Source organism: Scyliorhinus torazame, chromosome 2 (assembly GCF_047496885.1).
Source record: "Scyliorhinus torazame isolate Kashiwa2021f chromosome 2, sScyTor2.1, whole genome shotgun sequence".
Classification (NCBI taxonomy): Eukaryota; Metazoa; Chordata; class Chondrichthyes; order Carcharhiniformes; family Scyliorhinidae; genus Scyliorhinus; species Scyliorhinus torazame.
In genome coordinates this window covers 303,523,290-303,548,332 of record NC_092708.1, presented here as the reverse complement: position 1 = coordinate 303,548,332, position 25,043 = coordinate 303,523,290, and the positions used below count along the sequence as shown (strand labels likewise).

The 25,043-nt window shown below is 45.4% G+C and overlaps 1 protein-coding gene across 1 annotated transcript in view; it reads right to left on the bottom strand.

Annotated features, from left to right (window-relative positions):
- Positions 1-24,678, bottom strand: part of LOC140399509 (trafficking protein particle complex subunit 6B) — a 37,961-nt gene extending 13,283 nt beyond the window's left edge. Inside the window, exons 1-3 of the mRNA XM_072489067.1 lie at positions 24,482-24,678; positions 4,719-4,786; positions 529-646 (exon numbers count right to left, since the gene is read on the bottom strand). Of these exons, the coding sequence (XP_072345168.1) occupies positions 529-646; positions 4,719-4,786; positions 24,482-24,574 (279 nt within the window). The 5' untranslated portion in view covers positions 24,575-24,678. The remainder of the gene's footprint in view (positions 1-528; positions 647-4,718; positions 4,787-24,481) is intronic.
- Positions 24,679-25,043: the final 365 nt, after the last annotated feature.

Here is a 25,043-nt window from a genome sequence, read left to right as displayed (position 1 = left end):
TATCCACCGCTCAGCTCAGTATGAGACTTGGGGCAGATATGCAGGACGTCCCTGCATGCATACCCTGGAAATGTTAAGCTGGTTGAAGCGGTGATCAGCAATTAACCCCCCTCCCCCCGGCCACCTTCCTGATCCAACTACCCCCCAACCCAACTCATTCCGGGCCCAAACACCAACTTCACCCAGCAATCCACTCACTCATTCACATGGACCTTTATAAACCAACCTGAATACAGCAGCTACTGTGATGAAAAAGGGTGTCTCAATTCCTTGTCCGTCGTTTCTTGCACACGATTGTCTTCACCATGAATGTCTGCACTCACCCTTTTATGATTTTTCAGCCGGGACTTCTGATCTCAGCTGAAAAATTGTAAAAGGGTCAGGTCGCAGGAATCTTCGCAGGCAGCGTCAATATGTGCAGCATTGTTGCTGACCGGATCTGGTCACTATTTGTTTTAATGTCAGCAAAACTCATTTTCAAAACACAGCTGCTTAACTAGCAAGCTTTAAATACATTTGACTTCTTACTTGATGATTCGTTCGAAGATTGTCAATTTGTTTTTTAAATACACTGGTCCAGAAATCTTTACAGATGAACTTCATGACATCCAATTCATCTTTGAATCGTGCAGTATCTTTAGTAAATCTGTGATAAAACAAAATATTGACCAACTATTTTCAGCGATTATTATTTAAGACCTGGCTTTAAAACATCAGTGGTTTGTAAACAAACAATTGCAAGTTCTGTTGACGTTCTGCAAATAATAATTTCACTGAATAAACAGTTACATTTATAGATTTGTCTTTAAATGGGTTGCTGGCTTGCCTTAAGCAGAATTTAAGACAAGCACCAGTGAAACAGGCGAAGTTGACACGGAGGTGACTTGAGCATGGCTGACGCATGTTTTTGCCATTTCCTATACAGATACAAACATATATGTCACCGTATTATAAGAGGATGTGATTGCACTGGAGACAATGCAGAGGAGATTTACCAGGTTTCTGCCTGGGCTGGAGGGCCTGAGCTATGCGAGATTGGATAGCCTGGGGCTGTTTTCCTTGGAGCAGCAAAGGTATATATTTCCATTAGCAGAGGGGTCAGTAACCAAGGGGTGTAGGTTTACGGTAAAAGGTGGAAGGCTAAGAGGGATATTGAGGAGAAACATTTTCACTAAAGAGGGGGGTGGGAGTCTGGAATTCACGACCTGAAAGGGTGGTTGAGTCAGAAAGTCCCATAACATTTAGAAGCATCTTCCTATACGAACCTGAAACGTTAACTCTGCTTCTTTCTCTACAGATACTGATAGGCCTGCCAAGTTCATCCAGCATTTTCTGCTTTTAAAACTCTGAACAATGCTGATGAGACCTTTGCTGGCACTAAATATAGCAAACAGTGAGTGAATCTTCTACTCCGAGGAAATATGGACTTAAGCTGCAATTGCTCAGCCAACCCCAGCCAACTCGCAACAATGGCACCGAGGAGATCAGCCCCCAGATTCGGGGATGCTGACCTCAGGAGGCGCCAAGATGCCGTGGAGGCCAGGGGTGTTGTCCTGTTCCCCCGAGAGTTCCAGTGGGTTAGCCACAGGGCAGCCAGTGCTGCCTGGGACGAGGTGACGGCAGCTGTGAGCGCCGGGAATGTGACCAGGTCTGGCCTCCAGTGCCAAAAATAGATCAATGACCTACACCGGGCAGCATGATTGAGTAGACACCAATGTGCCTCCCCCCCACCCCCCCCAACCCCCAAAACCTCTCTTCCCCAAAAGAAGCATTTACCCCCAACACTCCATGCGACCCCCAACCCTTCCTCCACCCCTCTTCCCCCTGCAGTCCCCTTCAACCCTCCCTTCAACCTCCTCACCCACCACTGTGAACCACGTGTGTGGCTAACGATGCCCTCTCTGTCTCTCCTCATGAAATGTTCTCCCATAATCACTGGGAGAGGGCCCAGACTGGCGGTGCCAGATCTAAGAAACCTCACCACCTTCGAGGAGTATGCCCTGGAGGGGACTGGGGTGGCCGAGGCCAGAGCGGTCACCTACGCGGAGGCTGGCGGACGCTGCAGAGGGAGGAACCAAAGGGCTCCTCCCGGGTGACCTGTCAAATGTGAGTTGTTCTTGCTTTACGGATTGACCTATTCCTCCCACTGACCACATATCCATTCTCCCGCAGGTCCTCCAGCCGACGGCACCGGCCCATCCCAGGCAGCACCCTCTCTACCCTCCCAGGAGACCACCTCAGAGGAAAGCTCCGAGGATGCCACCATAATAGTCGTGGCACAAATGTCATCCCCATCCTCCACCAGCGCAGATACACGCACCTCGGTGAGAAATGTTCGTGGTCAGGCATCGAGGGCACAATCTGGTGAGCACCACACTGCTGCTGATGCACAACAGGTGGTGACAGGAACCCTTAAGCGACAAAGCAGTCGGAGGGCTGCTGGATCCCAGCACTCAGCTGGGTCCTAGCCTGATGCTGATCCTGTGGAACAGGGTTACCTGGAGCTGAGGGAGACATTATGGAGCACCGGGACATTCAGAGAGAGATATCAGCATCACTCAAGCCAATCCATAGTCATTTGGAGGCTACTGGCGCTGGTGCTGTTGCCGGCAGTGCCTGGCACCGAGGCCAACACTGCACGGGTGGCGACCGCAGTGGAGAGCTTGCTGCATGACGTCAGCACCATTAGTAAAGATGTCCAAGGCGTCATGCAGTCAGTGACGGCCATGGCTGAGGGTCTCAAGAGAATGTCTGCCTCGCTGGGGGATGTCACCCAGTACCAGGCAGACCTTGATGAGGTTCTGCAGGACATCCGGCTCTCCGATATGAATGGCCCAGGTGCTGCGGAGCTTGTCCCAGTCGCAGGTGTGCATTGCCGAGGCGCTGCAGAGCAATGCCCAGTCACTGAGGAGCATTGCCGAGGGTGACGACACAATAGTGCAGACCACGGTGAACAGCCAGATACTGCAGAGCCAGATAATGCAGGGGCAGCCGGGACGCAAACCAGCTGCCCCTCTGTCCCATGGTGAACCCCAGGGCCCATGGGCACCGACCGGGAGGAGGGGGGCACTGAGCGCCAACCCGGATCCATCCCATGGAGTGGGGATGGTGACCATCAGCTCCCCAGAGTTCCACCCCTCCAATGAGGCCGTGTCTCACTGTCAGCACAAGGGGCAGTGCAGCAAGTCTGTGCATTTGGTACCGACAAGTGCGGCGGGCCCCTACGGCCTCAGAGCCCCCGAAGGATGCCCGCGAGGGAATCCAAGGCCACGGGACCAAGTAAGCAGCTAGCTACCTCCTTCTCTGATGTGCATTCTGGGGACACACCTAGACGTAGCAATAGACACCTCTGCCACTTTCTTTTGCAATGCAGGCTGAACTCCGAACCCTTGGCCCATCTATCTCCAGGCATCTACCCCTTCCCGTCGCATGCACCCACCCTCTGGCCATGGACGTGTACCCGGAGCTGTGTCCCTGGGTGTTCAGATATTGGCTGCTGCATGTGTGGTGTTGCCACCCGCAGTGCTCAGGCAGTGTCCAGACATCAAGGTATGATTGGGATGCTAGGCAATGACTCCCACATGCCACGTGGCCCGCCTAGCCACAGGAATCCATTTGGGTTGTGTGAAGTGTTCATTTAACCATGATTGCCAATTCCCTATTAGCAATAGCCTGCAGCTGCACAGCCAGAGGCCTCGGCTGTTGGCAAGGGTTATGGGTGGTCGGTGTCCTGGCGGGCAGGGACAACGGTTGCCCCCAGAACAGTACCTACGATCCAGGGGTTGGCATGGTGGTCCAGCGGTTGGCCCCCCCCCAACCCTCACGCCCCGGGTGTCCCCACACTCCCACCCTCCCATGGCAGCCCATGTGGAGGGTCCCCCACCCCCCACGCCCCGCCGAGCACAGGGGCAAAAAGCCCCAATCACTTTGCCTGTGAGCAAAGATGGTTACTCACCTCCTCGGCTCCCCACAGAAGCCCTTCCGCCAGATTCACGTTTTTCAAAAAGAATACAGCGTACCCACTTGCTGGGGTGGCCGATGAATGACAAGAGGCCATTGAATATGGGTGGCTCCCGTTAAGTGTATGGAAATAGGGCTTAAGTAGTGATAATTGGTTTCGCGTCACACTACAGCAAGATCCCGATTTCACCTACGGGAGTGGGCCGGTTATATTGCGAACTGTTTGGCACCTGGCACAGTTCTCATTTTTGGCCTCTCCCGCTATTCACCGGCCTCGTTTCACTTGAGCGGGAGGGTAACGAGACTGGAGAATCGTGCCAAGGTGTATAGTTTGTTCTTTTGAACAATTTTTTCACTTTTCCATGATCCCATTAGAAAGCCAAGCCCACACCAAGCATGATTTGGAGCTTGTGCAGTTTCCCTCTCTTCAACCCATACTCTCCGAATGCTCCTCTACAGTGTTGTATTTCTGTAAATGTTTAAGATCTACAAATCTGTGGAGATAACAATTCCTTTTCACTGGCTGCTAAGCGTCTCGTTTTATGGGCAGTAGAACAGACATCCAAATACAAAACAAATGAGTTGGAGACATAAATATGCATTACAAATGTAAAAAAGTGATTGTTTTTAATCCTAGTTTTTCTTCCTATAGACGTACTAGCATGCTTTGTCATCAGATGACATAATTAAGAAATAGATCATGATCCTTTGTCATTTACTTTTCAATCTCTTCAAAATAAATTGCCATTGCTTACTACCTTTCTATTAGTCCTTGTCCTACTCTGAATCCCATGTTTTCCAGCTTGGTGACACATCTTCCACTTTCCTAAGAAAAGGAGAGAAAATATTTAGTTATGTGACTGTTAAGCACCATCAAAGCACATGGAAGAATTTACTTACTGTAGATTAGGGGTGCGATTTAACTAAATGAGAACAAAGTCCCATAGCAAGGCGTTTAGCCGCGTGCTTCCCGTCACTTGCAGTGCCAAGAAGAATGCTATTAAACGTCACTAGGGTTAGATAGGGGGCCTCAGCGAGGAACACACATGGCCCTGTTCTCTGCACTGAGGAGCTCCACTCGCCGCAACTCCTCAGTGCAGCTAGAGATCGGGACGCCATTTAAAAATGGCGTTCTGATCTCTGGCACCCCTGACGCAACTCCCAAACCCACCCCCCAAGTCCCAACTCACGACGAGGGGGCCCCCAAACACCCGCGCATGGCTGTGCTTGACTGGAACTCGATCACCGCCGCACAAAGTCCTAGTTTTGCACCTTGGCAGTGCCAACCTGGTACCCTGGCAGTGCCAGGAAGCCTGGGTGGGAGTGTCAGGGTGCCACCCTTCCCAAAGGGTATGCATCTGGGGGCCTCCAAACCCCTGGGAGACCCCCACAGGTGATGTTCTGCCTGGTCCCTGTTTATGGAGACTAGTTTTTTTTTTTTTTTCAAAAAAATATACTTTATTCATAAAAATTTATCATGAGCATTACAGAAACATTTCAAATTGTCTTGACTGTACATTTCCGGCAGAGTTACACATTGCCTTGACTTTCAATTTTGATATTATCATACACATCACTCTTTACGTTACAATTCCTTCTTAAATATTTACAGTGTCATGTTTGTTTTATACATTGGAGTGTTGGTTGCCCAAACCGAGGGGCTTTACACTGTTACCCACCCCTCGGTGTTCATTTGCTGGAAAGACCTTACACAGTGGCCTTTCCCCATTGCGCCTTGGCGGCAGCTGCCCCAAGCTTGAGTGCATCCCTCAGCACATAGTCCTGGACCTTGGAATGTGCCAGTCTGCAACACTCGGTCGAGGACAGCTCTTTGCACTGGAAGATCAGCAAGTTTCGGGCAGACCAAAGAGCGTCTTTCACCGAGTTGATGACCTTCCAGCAGCAGTTGATATTTGTCTCGGTGTGTGTCCCTGGAAACAGTCCGTAGAGCACAGAGTCCTGTGTCACAGATCTGTTTGGGATAAACCTTGAACAATACCACTGCATCTCTCTCCAGACCTTCTTTGCAAAGGCACATTCCACAAGGAGGTGTGTGACCGTCTCATTTCCCCCACAGCCACTCCGAGGGCAGCGTGCATTGGTGCAGAGCCTTCGGGTGTGCATGAAGAATCTGACAGGGAGGGCCCTTCTCACCACCAGCCAAGCTAGGTCTTGGTGCTTGTTTGAAAGTTCTGGTGATGAGGCGTTCTGCCAGATGACTCTGGCAGTCTGCTCAGGGAACCATCCAACGTCCTCCACGGTCTCCTTTTCCCTGAGGGCCTCGAGGACATTACGTGCTGACCACTGCTTCATTGCCTTGTGGTCAAAGGTGTTTTTCTTCAAAAACTTTTCCACGAAGGACAGGTGGTACGGTACGGTCCAACTACTTGGAGCGTTCCGCGGCAATGAGGCCAGGCCCATCCTTCGTAACACCGGGGACAGGTAGAACCTCAGTATGTAGTGACACTTGGTGTTTGCATACTGGGGGTCCACGCACAGCTTGATGCAGCTGGACGCAAAGGTGGCCAACAGGATGAGGGAGGAGTTGGGTACGTTCCGCCCTCCCTTCTCCAGAGGTTTGTACATGGTGTCCCTTCGGATCGCCAGATAAATTTGAAGATGGCCCGGGTGACTGCTGTGGCGTAGGGTCGGGTTATGGGCCAGACCTTCGCCACGTGCAGTAACACCGAGAGTACCTCACACCTGATGACAAGGGTTTTGCCCGCAATGGAGAGGGAGCGTTGCTCCCACCAGCCCAGTTTCTGTCTTACCTTTCCTATGCGCTCCTCCCAGTTTTTGGTGCACGCCCCAGCAGCTCCGAACCATATCCCCAGCACCTTCAGGTAATCTGACCTGACAGTGAAGGGGACAAAGGACCGGTCGGCCCAGTTTATGGAGACTAGTACTGAAGGGCACTCACTCGGGGTCTACGAGGTGACGTCGATAGATCGCAACGCATCGGGTGCCTTGGGAAAATGCGTATTAGAGTGAAGCTAGCTGTCTCCCTCTAATATGCAGATTTTCCAAAAAGTGATCCCATCCCTTTACATCGCAGCCTCTCAAGATCGCATTAGATCTCACAAGACACAGAGTCTGGTAGGTCCCAGGAGTAGGGTCTCGTGGCTTCTGTCGGCCACGTTGCGCCATGGCGCGCTGCTCTTCAGGTGCAGCGTGGCCATTCAAATGCATCTTAAGATTTCTCATTTGTTACCAGCTTAATCATTTTTGTGAAAACTTTCATGCATTAAAGTAACCTACTGGTTGAACCTACTTCTTTCCTTCAGGATTATGAGAGACATTTTCCACCCATATGAAAACGCCTTTCATTTTCACTACGGTGTAATAAGCGGTACAATGTTTTGAAGCACCAACATGCATTGCTACACCAATGCTGAAATACTAACTTGCTTCAATTAATTAATTTAAATTTAATCCTTCAGAGTTTATCTTTAAAAAGGCTGGTAGTTACAGAATACATGGACCCGAGATCTGTCTGTACCTGAAGTTTGAGTTCCAGTCAAGCACTGCTCATTTAAAAAGTTCAGGTTCTAATTAGAGATACCCTGCTCGCTCAGCTCTCATTCATACTAATACTTTTTCCCAGGGTGGAAAAATCAATTACCAGGGAATAAGATTTAAGATGTGAGGGGGAAAGTTTAGAGGAGATGTGCGAAGCAAATTTATTTATTTTTGTTTTTAGAGGGTTGTCAGTGCCTGGAACGCGCTGCCAGGGGAGGTGGTGGAAGCAGATACGATAGCGACGTTTATGAGGCATCTTGTCGATTACACAAATAGGCTGTTTAAGAGTCATCTTGATGAATACATGAATAGGATGGGAATAGAGTGACACGGACCGTGGACGTGCAGGAGGTTTTAGTTTAGACAGGCATCATGATCGCCGCAGGCTTGAAGGGCCGAAGGGCCTGCTCCTGCCTGTGCTGTACTGTTCTTTGTTCTTTTACGAATAGGTACATTCAAAACTGCTACTCAAGATTTTAAGTGGGAATGGAATTATTTGCCCCACAACATCCAAATTAACCCAGAGGAAGTAAGTCTTTATGATGGGCGAGTGCCTCGAGAGCACTTTACAAACCAATTTTGATATAACAGAATGGACATTTCAAAACACTTCTCTCCTAAGTAGAATACAAATGTTACACCCTGAATACTTTCAAATTTCCTATTCTGGTGCCATGCCAAGTGAAAGCCATAGAGTTAGAGTTATAGAATGGTTACATCACAGGAGGACATTCAGCCCATCATGTCTGTGTACAATCTCTACAAGAGCAATTCAGATATTGTCACTCCCCGGCTGTTTCCCCGTATCCCTGCTAGTTTTTCCTCTTCAGATAACTATCAGATAATCCTCTTTTGAAAGTCACAATTGAATCTGCTTCCACCACACTCAGGCAGTGCTTTCCAGACCCCAACCATTTGCTGCAAAAAAAAGATTTTTCCTTGTGTCACTATTGCTTCTTTTGACAATCACCTTAAATCGGTGCCCTCTGTTCTTAATCTTTCCACCAATGAGAACAGTTTCTTCCTATCTACTCTGTCCAAACCTCTCTCCATTTTTATGTATTCAGTAGACAAATTGATTGAACTTGCACTTGAGTCAATTTGAATACAGTGAAAACTTTTTTTGGTATTCAGATCTTCGTCAGTAGCTGAATTAATATTGCTAGCGTAAAGAAATGATCACCTCTGGAACTGCAAATACGAGCACTAATCCTTATTTTAGCTTGGGCGGCACGGTATCCCCTCAAGTGACATGCCTACTGAAGTCAACATGTACAACTTGCCACCACTTCCAGTCTTTACCAGTGCCATTCTAAACTAATCACAATTTTTACTTGCCACTTTCCTCCCCCAAGGTGGATCTGGTCTTTGATACCTTTTACAAAAATTGAGCTGTATCTGGTGGTTCAGTGGCAGAAGAAATAAGAATCAACATAAGTAACTTTCAAAACCACAAATGATTTACCATGGGGAAAAGGAAATCATACCAGAAAATAATACTAAGGATGTTCAAGACAAAATGTTGTAATTACCTTCCACTTTTACCATTACATTTTCCGCAATAAATGACAAAAGCTCAGCTTAGCCAATACATCCTTCATTTCATACTTGCATAAATTTTCAGTTAGCTGCTTTGGTTTAGTTCTGCTCTTCCACTGTTACTTAATGGGTAGACCAGTTTCAAGCCACAAACTTCCTACAATTCTTCTTTCATCACAATCATTTGCAACTTCAATTCTTCCACCATGTGAGCATTAACAAATTTATTTTGCGCTATTTTTACCTTGTTTTTGTTTGCTTGCTTTCATTCTTCCTTGTATTGCTTATAACTTCCAGCCTGACACGCCTAGGGGACATCCTTCCTGCCTAAGCTGCTCTGGCAGCAGCTATGAGGATATGTAATAGTTGCACAGCAGTAATTTGATCACACTACATCTTGTCAAAAGCGAAATGCCGATAGTCCAGCTGGATACCCACCTAATTTCCAACTGTTAGGTCCTGCAATTACATCGTAACACCAGCCATAGAGGTCTTTTGGCATTTTTACATACAGTTTAGTGATGTAACTTGTGTCAGAGTGCACCCTCTTGTCAAATAAATACCATAATTCTATCAAAAAAATACATTATTGTTCTGGCTACTTCCCTACTTTCTGTTCAAAAAAGTTACAATTAATAACGATCAGCTTGAACAGTTTTTCACAGGTATTCCATTATTTTTTAAGAAAGAAAAAAATGTATTATTCTGTACGTAGTAGAGTGGTTGGCATGAACAGGCTTGGACGTATTGTGAACTGTGAGCAGAATAGACCAAGAGGAGAGAGAAAGAATGGTAGAATGGGTAGACATGGGACAGATTAAACTTAATGTAGAGAAGAGTGAAGTGGTACATTTTGGTAGGAAAAACGAGAAGAGGCAATTTTTAAAAGTGTATGCGGAATTGGGTGTATACTTGCACAAAATGATTCAAAGTGTCAGGGTAAATTGAGAAAGTAGATGAAAAGGCAGATGGGATCCTGGCTTTATAGATTGAAGCATAGAGTACAAAAGTAAGGAATCTATGATGAACCTTTACAAAACTCTCGGTTCATCCTCAACAATGGTGTACAATTCGGGCACCACATTTTAAGAAAGATGTGAAAGTTTAGAGAGGCTGCAGATAAGATTTATGAAAATGGTTCAAAGGAGGGTGGCATGGTGGCACAGTGGTTAGCACTGCTGCCTCAGTGCCAGGGACACAGGTTTGATTCTGGCCTCAAGTGACCATCTGTTTGGAGTTTGCACGTTCTCCCAGTGTCTGCATGGGTTTCCTCTGGGTGCTCCAGTTTCCTCCCATAGTCCAAACAATGTGCATGTTAGGTGGACATTAAATTGTCCCTTAGTGACCAAAGATGTGCAAATGTCAGGAAAGTAGAGTGCTCTTGGTAGGCTTGATGCAAACTCGATGGGCTGAATGACCTCCTTCTGCACTGCAGGGATTCTATGGGTGAGGGGGACATAGTTAGATTGGAGAAGTTAGCATTGTTCACAAGATTTTATACAGCTTCAAAATCAGGAGGGTGAGTAGACAGAGAGAAACCATTTCCTTTGGTGGAAGAGTCAAGAAATAGAGGACAGTAATACAAGGTGAATGGCAGAATAACGTTTTTGCACTGGGATTGGTTAGGATCTGTAATGTACTAGCAGAGAGGAAGGTGTAAATAGTATCTCCCATTATGATGATGTAAGAAAGCACAGAGGAGGGGGAGACGATGTAAGAGAACACAGAGGAGAGAAAGACGATGTTCACAGCTTCAGCAGTGTAACCTCTAGGCATGGATTGCTGCACATTGTTCAGTTGTATAAAATAAACAAGTTGTTGTTTGAATGTACCAACATTTCAGTAATCATTCCCAAGGTAGGCGAACCAACATACAACGTGGTGACAGTAGTGATGGACCACAAAACACTAAAAATTCAACTTATCAGACCTATAAAGTAGTGTCAAAACTGCAGAACTCAAGGACACAGTTGGAAGAGCTCCAAAGCTTCCTCATTGATGAAGTGGAGGCAGGGACAGAAAATCTACTTTCAAAGTAATTTAGTGCTGCGGCACATGTGAAGAAAATCCTGATACAGCAATCATAGGCTTCAAGCCAGCAAACCAAGCGCATATCGTGGAACTGGTGAGCAACCCTTAAAAAGGGTCAAACTTGATTTTAACGACGCACTGGGAGGCAGCACTGGGAAAACCAGGGTGGGTTACGGAAAATCCTGCAATCCTAAGTCAATGCCATTGCACATGGCTACTGCTAAGCAGGACAAAAGGGGAAAAAGTGGCTGGAAATACCCGATGGTCCAGTTGAAGTAAAGGGATTATTGAAATAACTTAGCACAAAGCAATTTTTAAAACATCTTCTCAGTCTTCAATAAATAAATACCAGTAGCTGAGAGATCCTCCAGTGAAAGACAGTAACTATAGTGGGTCTCAGTGAGAGGCTGAACAGTGTGGGAAAGCTTCAAATACTGGAAGGAAAATTTAGAACTTTGAATAAGCCACCCAAAAGCTTAAGCCATGGATCCTACATTTATGCCACCTGAGAGATTTGGACACATAGAAGTAAAGTCGCCATAGTTCCAGATGACCATTGGCTGCTTTCCGATTTGAGGGGAGTTAACCAGTGGGGATTTAACCCGAGGATCACCACACCTCAAGCGAGGGGCAAGTTTAAGAAGGCGCAGGGCCTTCATGAATAACCCCCACCATAGGCACTGTTGGCCTAGTTCTGCGTCATGAATTAGCTGTCCAACCAACCCAGCTGTGCCCCCTGGACACATAGAAGGACATCAAACTCAAAACCAGGCGGAAAAAAAGATTCTTGAAGTTCCAAATTGCTTAATGGTTGGATAGCAAGTTGAAAGTAGAAAAGGTCAACACATTACTTTACTCCATAGGAACAGTAGCAAATGATGTTATTTCAAGACAGGGCATCAATGAGACCTCTGATAAATTTGAAGTCCTAAAAGCCTTCAATAAATATTCCAGCAATAAGTTCCGGGAAAGGGCTGCATTCAACAAAAAGATTGAGAAATCAGGTAAACCAGCTTAAATTAATGATCTTTTCAGGCTGCTTGAAGGATGCAAGTATGGAGACCTAAAAAATAGAATTAATACATAACTGTAGTTAATGTTACCAGTGAATCCCTATCAGATAAAATGCAATCTATGACCACACCTTACAAAAACAAATATAGCTGGTGAGATAAATAGAGATCCATATATAGCACAGGGAAATACGGAGAGGTGAAGAAAAATGTTGGCTCGGGAAACCTCCAGTGCCCATAGTGTTCCTTAAGCCCAGGAGTGTAAAAGAAGCATCAGAAAAGAAGGTACAATTTGGAGGGAAGGTACAGACGCTATAAAACCCTGCGAGTTTAGTGCTGCCAAAAAGACCCACAGGCACAAACATTGCAGAAGTCTTTCTCTGTAGAAGAATTGGCCATTTTGCAAAGATGTGCCGAAGCAAAACCTCTAAAACTACAAGTTTCAAAGAAAAAGTCTTCACGCATAAAGCGGCACAGTGGTTAGTACTGCTGCCTCACAACACCAGGGACCTGGGTTCAATTCCAGCCTTGGGTGACTGTCTGTGTGGGTTTCCTCTGGGTGCTCCGGTTTCCTCCCACAGTCCAAAGATGTTCAGGTTAGGTGGACTGACCATGATAAAATTGCCACTTAGTGTCCGGGGATGTGCAGGCTAGATGGGGTTGCGGGGGATTGGGTCTAGGTGAGTCAGTGATGGCTCGGTGGGCCGAATGGCCTCCCCTTAAGCACCGTAGGGATTCTATGGTTCTAATAATGAAACTGAAGAATTTCTACCAGAAGAGGAACAAAAATATTTCCTGGTGAGATCAGTGTCCCCAGTCATGCATTCTGGAACCCAGATATGTGTTAATGGACATAACACTAAATTTAAACTAAGCACTGAAGCAAGGGTAATAGTCTTAATCAGACAACAAACCATGGTTAACATGCATTGCCCGGTGAATCTGCAAGGGGAAGGGGCAGAGCTGGAGAGATTGTCATTTAAACAGGCCCGAAATGGGGTGCCTAGCCCTCCCAAAGCTGCACTATTACCACTCGGCTGCAATTGCGGAAATGTAAAGGATAAAGAAGCCAAAAGCTGAGTGGGTGCGAGTAGAGGAGGGTTCCTGCACAGGGATCTCCCTCCGGGCCCTGGCTGAGCTCCCGTACACACTGAACAAACACTCAATGAGCCGAGTGATAATAGCCACACTCCGGTCGTGGAACCAACTACAACAGACTTTGGATTAACTGATTGTCCGTCAGACCACCATCTGCAACAACCACAGGTTTGCGCCATCCATAATGGATGTCACCTTCAAAAGGTGGAAACAGGATAAGAGGACATTGACAGTTAGGGACTTCTACACAGACAACTTCTTACATAGGGAAACAAAGACGTACCCACAACCACTGCAACATTGCTATTAGAAGACTTACTGGACAAGGACATCTTAGGGAGGGGGGAACAGCGGCAACCTGTATGGGTGACTACGAGGAAGGGCAGACACACAATTGGACGAGACAAGGGAAAAGTGGGAGGAAGACCCAAGGTGGGGACTCGGGAACTAAGCACTGCACAGGGTCAACTCCACCTCCACAAGGCTAATGCAACTGAAAGTGGTACATAGAGCCCAATTAACCAGAACCCGAATGAGCAGGTTCTTCCCAGAGGTGGAGGACAAATGCGAATGGTGCCAAGGAGGCCGGCCAACCACGCCCACATGTTCTGGTCTTGCCCCAGACTAGTCGGGTACTGGACAGCCTTCTCCAAGGCAATGTCCAAGGTGGTGGGGATGAGGGTGGAGCCATGCCCAAGAATGGCAGTCTTTGGGGTATCAAAAAAGCCAGATCTCTTCATGGGGAGGAGGGCTGACGCCCATGCCTCTGCCTCCCTGATCGCCCGCTGGAGAATCCTGCTCGGCTGGCGATCAGCAGCACCACTGCAAACTGGCTGTCCAACCTGTCGGAGTTTCTCCAAATGGAGAAAATTAAATTTGCCATCCGGGGGTCGGAAGAGGGCTTTCACGAAACATGGGAGCCATTCACCCAGTTGCTCCAAGTCCTGTTTGTAGCCAACAGCCAATAAGCCAGAGGAGGGGAGAGGGAAGCCACGGTATAACAACAAACACAAACAAAAGCAGGGGGGGAAGAAATAAAGAGGCATGGAGCCCAACCATGCCCAGCAAATAACAAAATACACAGCATCACGCCAACCCAACAAGAACTGCAGTTTTGGGTGGTGCTGCTGATCGCCAGCCGAGCAGGATTCTCCAGCGGGTGATTAGGGAGGCAAAGGAAAGGGCGTCGGCAGATGACTAGAAGGGAGTGGGGTCAGGAAGAAAAAGGGGAGGGGGCAGCAGGGGACCCAGCTAGAACTAAACGCCTACTGGAGAACATAAAACAAGCTGGAACCATTGTCAATAACAATGTAAATAATGGAAGACACCCAATGTATATATATTTTCGTTTTCGATGTATGTTCACACTGATCTTTGCTTTGTATAATATGAAAAATCCTTAATAAAAATATTTTTTAAAAACGCATTGCCTGCAACTAACGAAAACCCAGCTCTATGATCCAGGAAGGATCAAATTAAAAATCAAGGGAAAGATACAGGCAATACTCCAGTACATGGGAAAGCAGAAATTGCAAACATTGTATTTTCTACGGAATCAAGAATTCTCCCTTTGAAAAGCTTGTATAGACCTCAATCTCATCAGGAAAGTGAAGTCAGTCAGCAAGAATCCAAAGATGACTTCAGAAAAGAATTCCTGAAACTATCCAATTGTAATGAAGATTGGATTGCGACTTCAGTGCTGAAACTCTTCACAGAGATGAATAATCCATCCATTGCAGGACAACATCCAGAACAGGGAAGTCCAGTCACCCACACCAAATGCATAAGTGAAAAAATTAGACCAGAAATATACATTAGACGGAGTGCAATCACTTATCACTCTGTAGTATTGCTTGGAATGTGGAAGATAAAAATCTAGCGACAGAACGCTTTGTTCAAATACCACATTTATCCAACAGTGGCGACCTTCTGCGTTTGATAAGGTTCCCCACGGTAGGCTATTGCAAAAAATACGGAGGCTGGGGATTGAGGGTGATTTAGAGATGTGGATCAGAAATTGGCTAGCTGAAAGAAGACAGAGGGTGGTGGTTGATGGGAAATGTTCAGAATGGAGTACAGTCACAAGTGGAGTACCACAAGGATCTGTTCTGGGGCCGTTGCTGTTTGTCATTTTTATCAATGACCTAGAGGAAGGCGCAGAAGGGTGGGTGAGTAAATTTGCAGACGATACTAAAGTCGGTGGTGTTGTCGATAGTGTGGAAGGATGTAGCAGGTTACAGAAGGATATAGATAAGCTGCAGAGCTGGGCTGAGAGGTGGCAAATGGAGTTTAATGTAGAGAAGTGTGAGGTGATTCACTTTGGAAGGAATAACAGGAATGCGGAATATTTGGCTAATGGTAAAGTTCTTGAAAGTGTGGATGAGCAGAGGGATCTAGGTGTCCATGTACATAGATCCCTGAAAGTTGCCACCCAGGTTGATAGGGTTGTGAAGAAGGCCTATGGAGTGTTGGCCTTTATTGGTAGAGGGATTGAGTTCCGGAGTCGGGAGGTCATGTTGCAGCTGTACAGAACTCTGGTACGGCCGCATTTGGAGTATTGCGTACAGTTCTGGTCACCGCATTATAGGAAGGACGTGGAGGCTTTGGAGCGGGTGCAGAGGAGATTTACCAGGATGTTGCCTGGTATGGAGGGAAAATCTTATGAGGAAAGGCTGATGGACTTGAGGTTGTTTTCGTTGGAGAGAAGGTGGTTAAGAGGAGACTTAATAGAGGCATACAAAATGATCAGGGGGTTGGATAGGGTGGACAGTGAGAGCCTTCTCCCGCGGATGGATATGGCTGGCACGAGGGGACATAACTTTAAACTGAGGGGTAATAGATATAGGACAGAGGTCAGAGGTAGGTTCTTTACGCAAAGAGTAGTGAGGCCGTGGAATGCCCTACCTGCTACAGTAGTGAACTCGCCAACATTGAGGGCATTTAAAAGTTTATTGGATAAACATATGGATGATAATGGCATAGTGTAAGTTAGATGGCTTTTGTTTCGGTGCAACATCGTGGGCCGAAGGGCCTGTACTGCGCTGTATTGTTCTATGTTCTGGCAAGTACATCTGCACCAACTCATCCACCAAAAATGGTTATCAAGGATGCTAGAAATCAAAAACTAGACATGGAACCAAGCCATGTATTGTCCCCTTTCCGACATGTAAAGAAAGTGAACTTATTGGAAACCAGGTCTGCTGGATTCTTCAGATTCATATCCTACCCAAAGGATCACTTCCAGGACTAGAAGCTCAGGGCTATCAGTGAATTCCAGAACAAGAGTGCGAGGAGACATCACTTCAAAAGTAAGGAAGATCAGAAAAAAAAAAAGGAAAGAGAGGAAACTCAAGATACATTTCATGTGAAATGTAAAGAGGGGATAAACCTGCAAAAATAAATTGAGGGAAATGTGATCAAGAAAAGTATAACAGTAAAGATGAAGAAACAGATCAAGTCCAAATCCAGAAGTTGGACCAGGGGAAAGGAGTAATAGTCCAAAGAGATGACACTCAGATCTTATTTATTGCATACTTCAGAAGGTACCAGAGAAATCTTATTTCTATTCAAGGATGAAAATCTGTCATTTGGAAGACCAGACATTAAGTCAGGAATTAATAAAGAACCAGGTACTACAACTTTCAATGAAGACCATCCAAGTCAAGAAAATAGAATTCAAAGAGAGTATCGATATTCGGACTCGGTAAACATTCTGAAGCTAGACTAACCAACATATAGCAAGGGCATCACTGGCATGACCAACATTTGTTGTCCATCAATCAAGGCACACCTCTGCTCTTGTAAAGGTGGCGGTGAGCTACCTTATTGAACCACTGCAGTCTATCTGGAGCGGGTATTCCCACAGGAAGGGAGTTCCAACATTTTGACCCAGTGACAATGAAGGAACGGTGATATAGTTCCAAGTCAGAGTACTCTGCAAATTGGACTACACGTTTTAACACAAAAGACCTCTCTCACACACTCAATGAAACTCCCAAAATACGAATCAGACTCCTAAACCAAGTCACCTGCATGAGATAATACAACAAATAACTGAAATAATGAGTAATTGAAATATATCCTACCTGCAGAAGATAAGTAAATAAATTCCCAAGAGACTGCTGAAAGTGCCACTTTGTGGTGACTTCAAACTCAAAGATCTAGGGGTAATTCACTCTAATTTTCATTGATGGAGTTTGAATGCACCTGCTCACACTGTACAAGGTTACTGATTCACAATCTGACATTTCAAAAAATCATTTCAATGCAACCGGACATCCTAAAAGACACTATTAAATACAGAAGACACAACACCTTCCCCTTTACCTCCTCAGCGTCCAAAATCCCAAACACACCTTTCAGGTTAGGTAGCGTTTCCCTTGCACTTCCTTCAATTTGGTCTATTGTATCTACATTAAACATAGACTGGGTGACCGCTTTGCGGAACACTGCAAGCATGACTCTGACCTTCCTGGTGCTTTCCATTTTAACACCTTGCTCACATGCCTGTCCTTGACCTACTGCAATACTCTGAAATCAGACGAGGAGCATCTCATCTTCCAGTTGGGCAGGTTGCAGCCCTTGAGACTCAATATTGAGTTTGGCAGCTTTAGATTATGACTGTTCTCCTCCATCTTAATCTTCCGGTTGGGCAGGTTGCAGCCCTTGAGACTCAATACTGTGTTTGGCAGCTTTAGATTATGACTGTTCTCCTCCATCTTAAACCCTTTTTTAAAAAGAAATATCCCATACATGCAATGTCTCAATGCAAACCCCTCTCCCTTTTCCACACCAGGCCATCTTAATAGTTACTACATTTTGTGCAATGACCTCTCACAGCTCTATCACATTCTTCCTCCCTCCCTTCAGTTCTGATGAAGTACCAAAAGACTCGAAATGTTAACTCTGCTTTATCTCCTTACAGATACTGCCTGATCTATTGAGTTTTTTCCAGCATTCTCTGTTCTACTAAATACAAGCCACTCTTTCTTTAAAACACTTTGTAGGTGATATAAGGAATTTGGGAAGTCAGGAGGAAGACACCTGCCACAGAATCCAGTTGTCACGGTCCAGATAGGTACCAACGACATAGGTGGAACAAGGATAGAGGTTCTGCTGAGGAAATATGAGCAGCTAGCGACTAAATTAAAAAGCAAAATCAAAAAGGTAATGATCTCCGGATTGCTACCTGAACCACAAGCTAATTGACACACGGTCAGTAAGAGGCAAATGCGTGGCTCAAAAGTTGGTCTGTGAGAAATGGGTTTGAATTCATGGGACATTGGCACCAGTACTCGGGAAGGAGGGAGCAGTTTCAATGGGACAGTCTTCACCTGAATCATGCTGGGACCAAAGTACTGGCAAATCACATAACTGGGACTGTAGCTTTAAACTAAAGAAGGTAGGAGTGCAGATTAGTGATTAGGTAGATTGTTACCAGAAAATAAAAGGAAGGGACAGAAAGTGGGAACAGCATATTGCATCAAGGAATCATTCAAGAGTAGGGAAATTTGATAATAAAAGAAACTTAAAGGCTTTGTGTCTGAATGCATGAAGCATTCAGAATAAAATTAATGAGTTAACAGTGTAAATATAGACACATGGGGAATGATTTAATGATGATTACTGAGACATGGATACAAGGAGACCACGTCTGGGGGTTGAATATCCATGGGTACTCAGTATTCCGGAAGAATAGACAGAAAGGAAAAGGCGGTGATGTCGCTTTACCAGTAAAGGAAGGGATCAGTGCTGCAGTAAGAAATTATATAGGCACTGGAGATCTCAATGTGGAATCAGTTTGGGTAGAAAAAAGAACTAGCAAGGGAAAGAAATCCCTGGTAGGAATAACCAATACGTCCCCAAACAGTAGTTCCGCAGAGGGGCACAGTAAAAACCAGGAAATATTGGAGGCTTGTAAGAATCATTGGTGACTGGATTAGACTGGATTAATTAAATTGGCAAGGGTAGCCTCGAAGGATAGTTCATGGAATGTATTAGTGTTTTTCTTGGGGTAATATGTTCTGTAAGCAAGTAGGGAGCAGACTATTCTGGATTTGGTATTGTGTAATGAGGAAGGATTAATTAATGACCTTATAGTGAAGGATCCTCTAGGGAGGAGTGATCACAGCATGACAAAATTTCAAATTCAGTTTGAGGGCAAGAAACTGGAGTCCCATTCTTGCGTTCTGGAATTAAACAAAGGTAATTACATAGGCATGAGGACAGATTTGGCCCGAGTAGACAGGGCAGGAAGACTAATTGATGAGCAGTGGCAGTTATTTAAGGAGATATTCAATTCCTCCCAACTAAAATCTATTCCATAGAGCAGAGGGGAAACATCCATGGCTAAAGCAAGTAAGTTAAAGATAACAAAGTCAAAATCTAAGGCATACCATATTGCAAAACGCCAGTGATAGGCTGGAAGATTGGGAAACTTTTAAAGATCAACAATTGGTTACTAAAAAAAAGTTATAAAAGGAGACAATGTAAATTATGAAATAGAATTAGGGCAAAATATAAAAAGGATAGTAAAAGATGTTGTAAGTATATAAAAGGGAAGATAATATTAATAATACAAATCTTTATTAGTGTCACAAGTAGACTTACATTAACACTGCAATTAAGTTACTGTTAAAATCCTTTAGTCGCAACACTGCAGCGCCTGCTCAGGTACACCAAGGGAGAATTCAGAACGTCCAATTCACCTAACAAGCACGTCTTTCAGGACTTGTGGGAGGAAACCGGAGGAAACCCACGCAGGCATGGGGAGAACATTCAGACTCCGTACAGATAGTGACCCAGATAGATCCTGGGGTCCCTGGTGCTGTGAAGCAACAGTGCGAACCACTGTGCTACCGTGCCACTCTAGAGTAGCTAAAGTGAATGTTGCACTCTTGGAGGATCAGGCCAGGACGTTAATGGTGGGGAACACTGGTGGAGACGCTAAATTAATATTTCGCCTCAGTTTTCACAGTGGAGGACATTAGTGCCATCCCAATGTAACAGGTAATGCAGAGGTAAAAGAAAGGGAGGAACTTAGAACAATCATCGTTAGGGAAAAAATACTAAACAAACAATTGCGACTGAAGGCAGACAAGTCCCCAGGATCTGATGGCCTGCATCCTAGGGTCTTAAAGGAAGTAGCAGCGGAGCTAGTGGATATATTGGTTAGAATATGCCAAAATTCTCTGGATACAGGAAAGGTTGCAGTGGATTGGAAAAATGCTAACGTAACACCCTTATTCAAAAAGAAAGGGAGGCAGAAAATAGGAAACTATAAACCAGTTAGTTTGACGTCAGTCACTAGAAAATAATTTGAATTCATTAGTAAGGAAGTAATAACAGGACATTTGGAAAGTCAAAATGCAATGATCAGAGTCAGCATGGTTTTATGAAGGGTAAATTATGTTTGACTAATTTGCTAGTGCTTCGAAGATATAACAAGCCAAGTGGATAATGGGGATCCTGTAGATGTAGTATATCTGGACTTCAAGGAGGCATTTGATAAGGTGCCACACAAAAGGTTAATGCACAAGCTAAGATCACATGGGGTTAGGGGGTAATTTATTAGCTTGGATAGAAGACTGGCTAAACGACAGAAAGCAAAGAGTCGGGTAAATGGGTCTTTTACTGGTTGGCAAGATGCAATTCATGGGGTGCCACAGCATTCAGGCCTCAGGCCCCAACTATTTCAGGCCCCAACTATTTACAACATATATTCATGACTTGAATGCTGAGATAAAATGTACTACAGCCAATTTGCAGATTACACTAAAATAGGTGGGATAGTAAGTTGCAATGAGGAAATAAGAAATTTGCAAATGGATATAGATAGGTTTGGTAAGCGGGCCAAAATTTGGCAGGTGGGAGTTTAACGTGGATAAGTGTGAAGTTATCCATTTTGGTTGGATAAAATAGAATGGAAACCTATTATCTAAATGGAGAGAAACTTCACAGTGCTTTGGTGCAGAGGGATCTTGGTGTCCTTCTGCATGAATCGCAGAAAACTAGCAGGTACAGTAGCTAATAAGGAAGGTAAATAGAATTTTGGCATTTATAGCTAAAGGAAGAGAGTTTTGCAAATGTACAAGGCATTGGTGAGACCGCCTGGAGTACATGTACAACTTTGATCCCCTTATTTGAGGAGGAATATAGTTGCATTAGAGGGAGTTCAGAGGAAGCTCGTTAGATTAATTCCGGAGGTGAGGCATTTGTCTTACGAGGAGAGATGTCCAAAGATCAGCACGTTAGATGGATTGGCCATGCTAAAATGCCCCTTAGTGTCCAAAGATGTGTAGTTTAGGTAGGGTTCAGAGATTATAGGAATAGGGCAGGGGAGTGGGCCTAGGTAGGATGCTCTTTCAGAGGGTCGATGCAGACTTGATGGGCCGACTAGCCTCCCCTGTACTATATGGATTCTATGAGGGGTTTGCCTTCTGAAGAGAGATTGAGCAGTTTAGGCATATATTCTCTCGAGTTTAGAAGAATTATAGGAGATCTAATTAATTCAGGTATACAAGATGATTAAAGCTATTGGCAAAGTAAACGTATGGTAGATGCTTCCTCTTGTTGGCGATCTAGAACAAGAGGTCATAGTTTTAGGTTAAGGGGCAGTTGATTTAAACAGAGATGAGGGCAAATTACTTCTCTCAAAGGGTCGCAAATTGGTGGAATTCACTACCCTGGAGTGTAATGGATGCCGGAACATTTGAGTAAATTTGAGATGAGACCGATTTTTAATTAATAATGGGTTCAAAGGTTAAGGAGAATGGGCAGGAGAGTTGTGGATGAAATGAGATCAGCCATGATTGTATTGAATGGCAGAACAGGTTTGAAGAGTTGAGTTGCCTACTCCAGTTTCTAGTTCTTATGAATACACAGCCCCCAACCTGCTCTAATAGCCATAGCATTTATGTGCCATTGTATTTATGTGCCTGGTCCAGTCAACATGGCTTCATGAAGGGCAAATCATGCCTGGCAAATTTATTAGAATTGTTTTTTTTTTTTAAAAAGAGGTGGTAACGAGCAGGCAGATGAAATGGAACCAGTAGACACTTGGATTTCCAAAATGCGTTTGATAAAGTACTGCTCAAAATGTTACTTAATAAGAAAAGATGCCCATGGTGCTGGGTATAGTACACTAGCATGGATAAATGATTGGCTAACTGATAGAAGGCAGAGTAATGATATGGGACATTTTCAGGATGGCAACATACAACTAGTAGGGTGCGACAGGGATCAGTGCTGGAGCCACAATTATTGACAATATATATTAATGACTTGGATGAAGGAAGTGATGTGGATGACACAACCAATAGGTGGGAAGGCAAGTGACGAGGATGGCACAAAGAATCCACAAGGGATATAGAGAGGTTAAATCAGTGGGCATATCTTGACAGATGGAATATGTCAGGAAATATGAAATTATGCATTTTGGTGGGAAGAATAAATGAGCTGAATATTATTTAAATGGAAAAAGACTGTAGAAAGCTGCAACAGAGGGGGATTTGGGGGTCCTTGTGCATAAATCACAAAAAGCTAACATGCAAGTTCAGCATGTAATAGTGAAGGTAAATAGAATGTTGGCCTTTATTTTAAAGGGAATGGAGTATGAAGCGCCAGGGACCCGGGTTCGATTCCTGTCTGTGCGGAGTCTGCACGTTCTCCCAGCGTCTGCGTGGGTTTCCTCTGGGTACTCTGTTTTCCTCCCACAAGTCCCGAAAGACGTGCTCGTTAGGTAAATTGGACATTCTGAATTCTCCCTCAGTATACTCGAACAGGCATCGGAATGTGGCGACATGGGGCTCTTCACAGTAACTTCATTGCGGTGTTAATGTAAGCCTACTTGTGACAGTAAAGATTATTATTATAAAAATAGGGAAGGTTTACTAAAACCATATAAGGAATTGGTTATACAACACTTGAAATGCTGCAAACGATTTTTGAACCCTTAAGATATACTGGCTTTGGAGGCAGTCCCGAGAACGTTTACAAGGTTGATTCTGGGTATGGAGGGATTTTCTTATGAAGAGAGGTTAAATTAGGTTGGGACTGTACTCTCTGGATTTAGAAGATTGAGAAGTGACCTTATGGAGACATTTACAATTCTCAGGGGGCTTGGCAGAGTACATGCTGAGAGGCTGTTTCACCTTTTGGAGAGTCTAGGACCCGAGGGCATAATTGCAGAGTGAGGTGTTGCCATATAAGATTGAGATGAGGGGAATTTCTTCTCCGAGGGCTGTGAATCTATGGAATTCTTTACTGCAGAGGACCATAGAGGCTGGGTCATTAAGTGTGTTCAAAGCTGAGATAGACAGATGTTTAATCAGTAACAGATCAAGGGTTATGGGGATAAGGCAGAAAAGTGGAATTGCGGATTATCATATCGCATCAGTCATGATCTAATTGAATGATAGAGCAGACTCAATGGGCCAAATGGCATACTTCTGCTCCTGCCTCTTACGGTCTAGTTCAGTTTCTGGTCTGCGCTGATCCCTGGAATTGTGGTGTAGGATCTAGTGATGACAGTCTTATTGAATATCTGGAGAAATGATCAGACTCTCTATTGGAGATGGTGGCAAAACTGTAATTTGTCATTATCAGCCCGACCTGGATGTCGTCTAGGTCTTCCGAATGCTGTTTCATTATCTTTAGAATGGCTACTGAAGCGAAACACTTTACAAGCATCAGCAAGCAACCTCCTTCTGTCCTTATAATGGATATAGGCCATTGATGAAGCAGTTCACAATAACTGGACTGAGGTCACTGCCATGAGGACCTCCTGCAGCAATGTGCTGGGACTATGTTGATGAGCTTCCCCACCCACCCCTCTCCCAACCCACCTCCATTCACTGTCCCACCCATATCCAGCTCCACTCAACCCTCTATGCCCCCAAACCTACACCTGATGCTTCCACGCCTGACCTGCTATCCGCCCCCCAACTCTATCCACTAACCTCACACACCCAACAGGAACATCTTCCCTTCCAATCACCTCCCCACCTTCTAGCACCCCACCTTTCCTACGCCTCTCACGTCGCCCCCTCGACACAGTACACACCCCCCCCCCCCCATTGCCCAAGCTCACTCCAACCCCACTATCACCTATCCCGAAACCACTTCCCATCCCTACCCCCAACCCACCCTCTCATCCACCTGAATAACTCTTTCTCCACCCCCCCCCCCAATTTCTTCACAATCCCACTATCTCCCTACCCCTTTGGAACCACCCAAACCCCCTCCATTCCCGTACCGCCACACTAGGCAGCGTCCCATCTCCCTGCCCCTCCAGGGCACGGACCCCCACCCTACTCCCTCACCTCGCCTTGCTCGGCCGATTTATAAACGTAAGAAACGATCTCGATATGAAGGAGCTGAAAGAGAGCCTCGTCCGCCATCTCCTGCTTGTTCATCCTTCGCTCCGCCCGGACTCTCAGTGACAGCTGGAGATCCGGGCTCCCGTTACCATCCTAACAGGGCGCGAGCGGAGCCAGCCGCCAGGCAGGCCGGGCCGGGGAGCGTCACTTCCTGCCCCCCCCCCCCCCTTAAAGGTACAGGCACCACGATCTGCTGCTGCATTGCTGCCCAATCCCACACAGAGCTGCCCCAGAAAAGAATGTTTTCCATATTCAAGTTTTCCAACAACTAAACCGATCATTCATTCCATACACTTTGTATATTCTGCAATTTGGGTGGAAAATAAATTCTGATGAAAAGTTATTGGCCTGAAACATCAACTATCTTCGCAGCAGTTATAATAATCTTTTTATTGTCACAAGTAGGCTTACATTAACATGACAATTAAGTTACTGTGAAAAGCCCCTCAGCGCCACATTCCACCACCTGTTCGGGTAAACGGAGGGAGAATTCAGAATGTCCAAA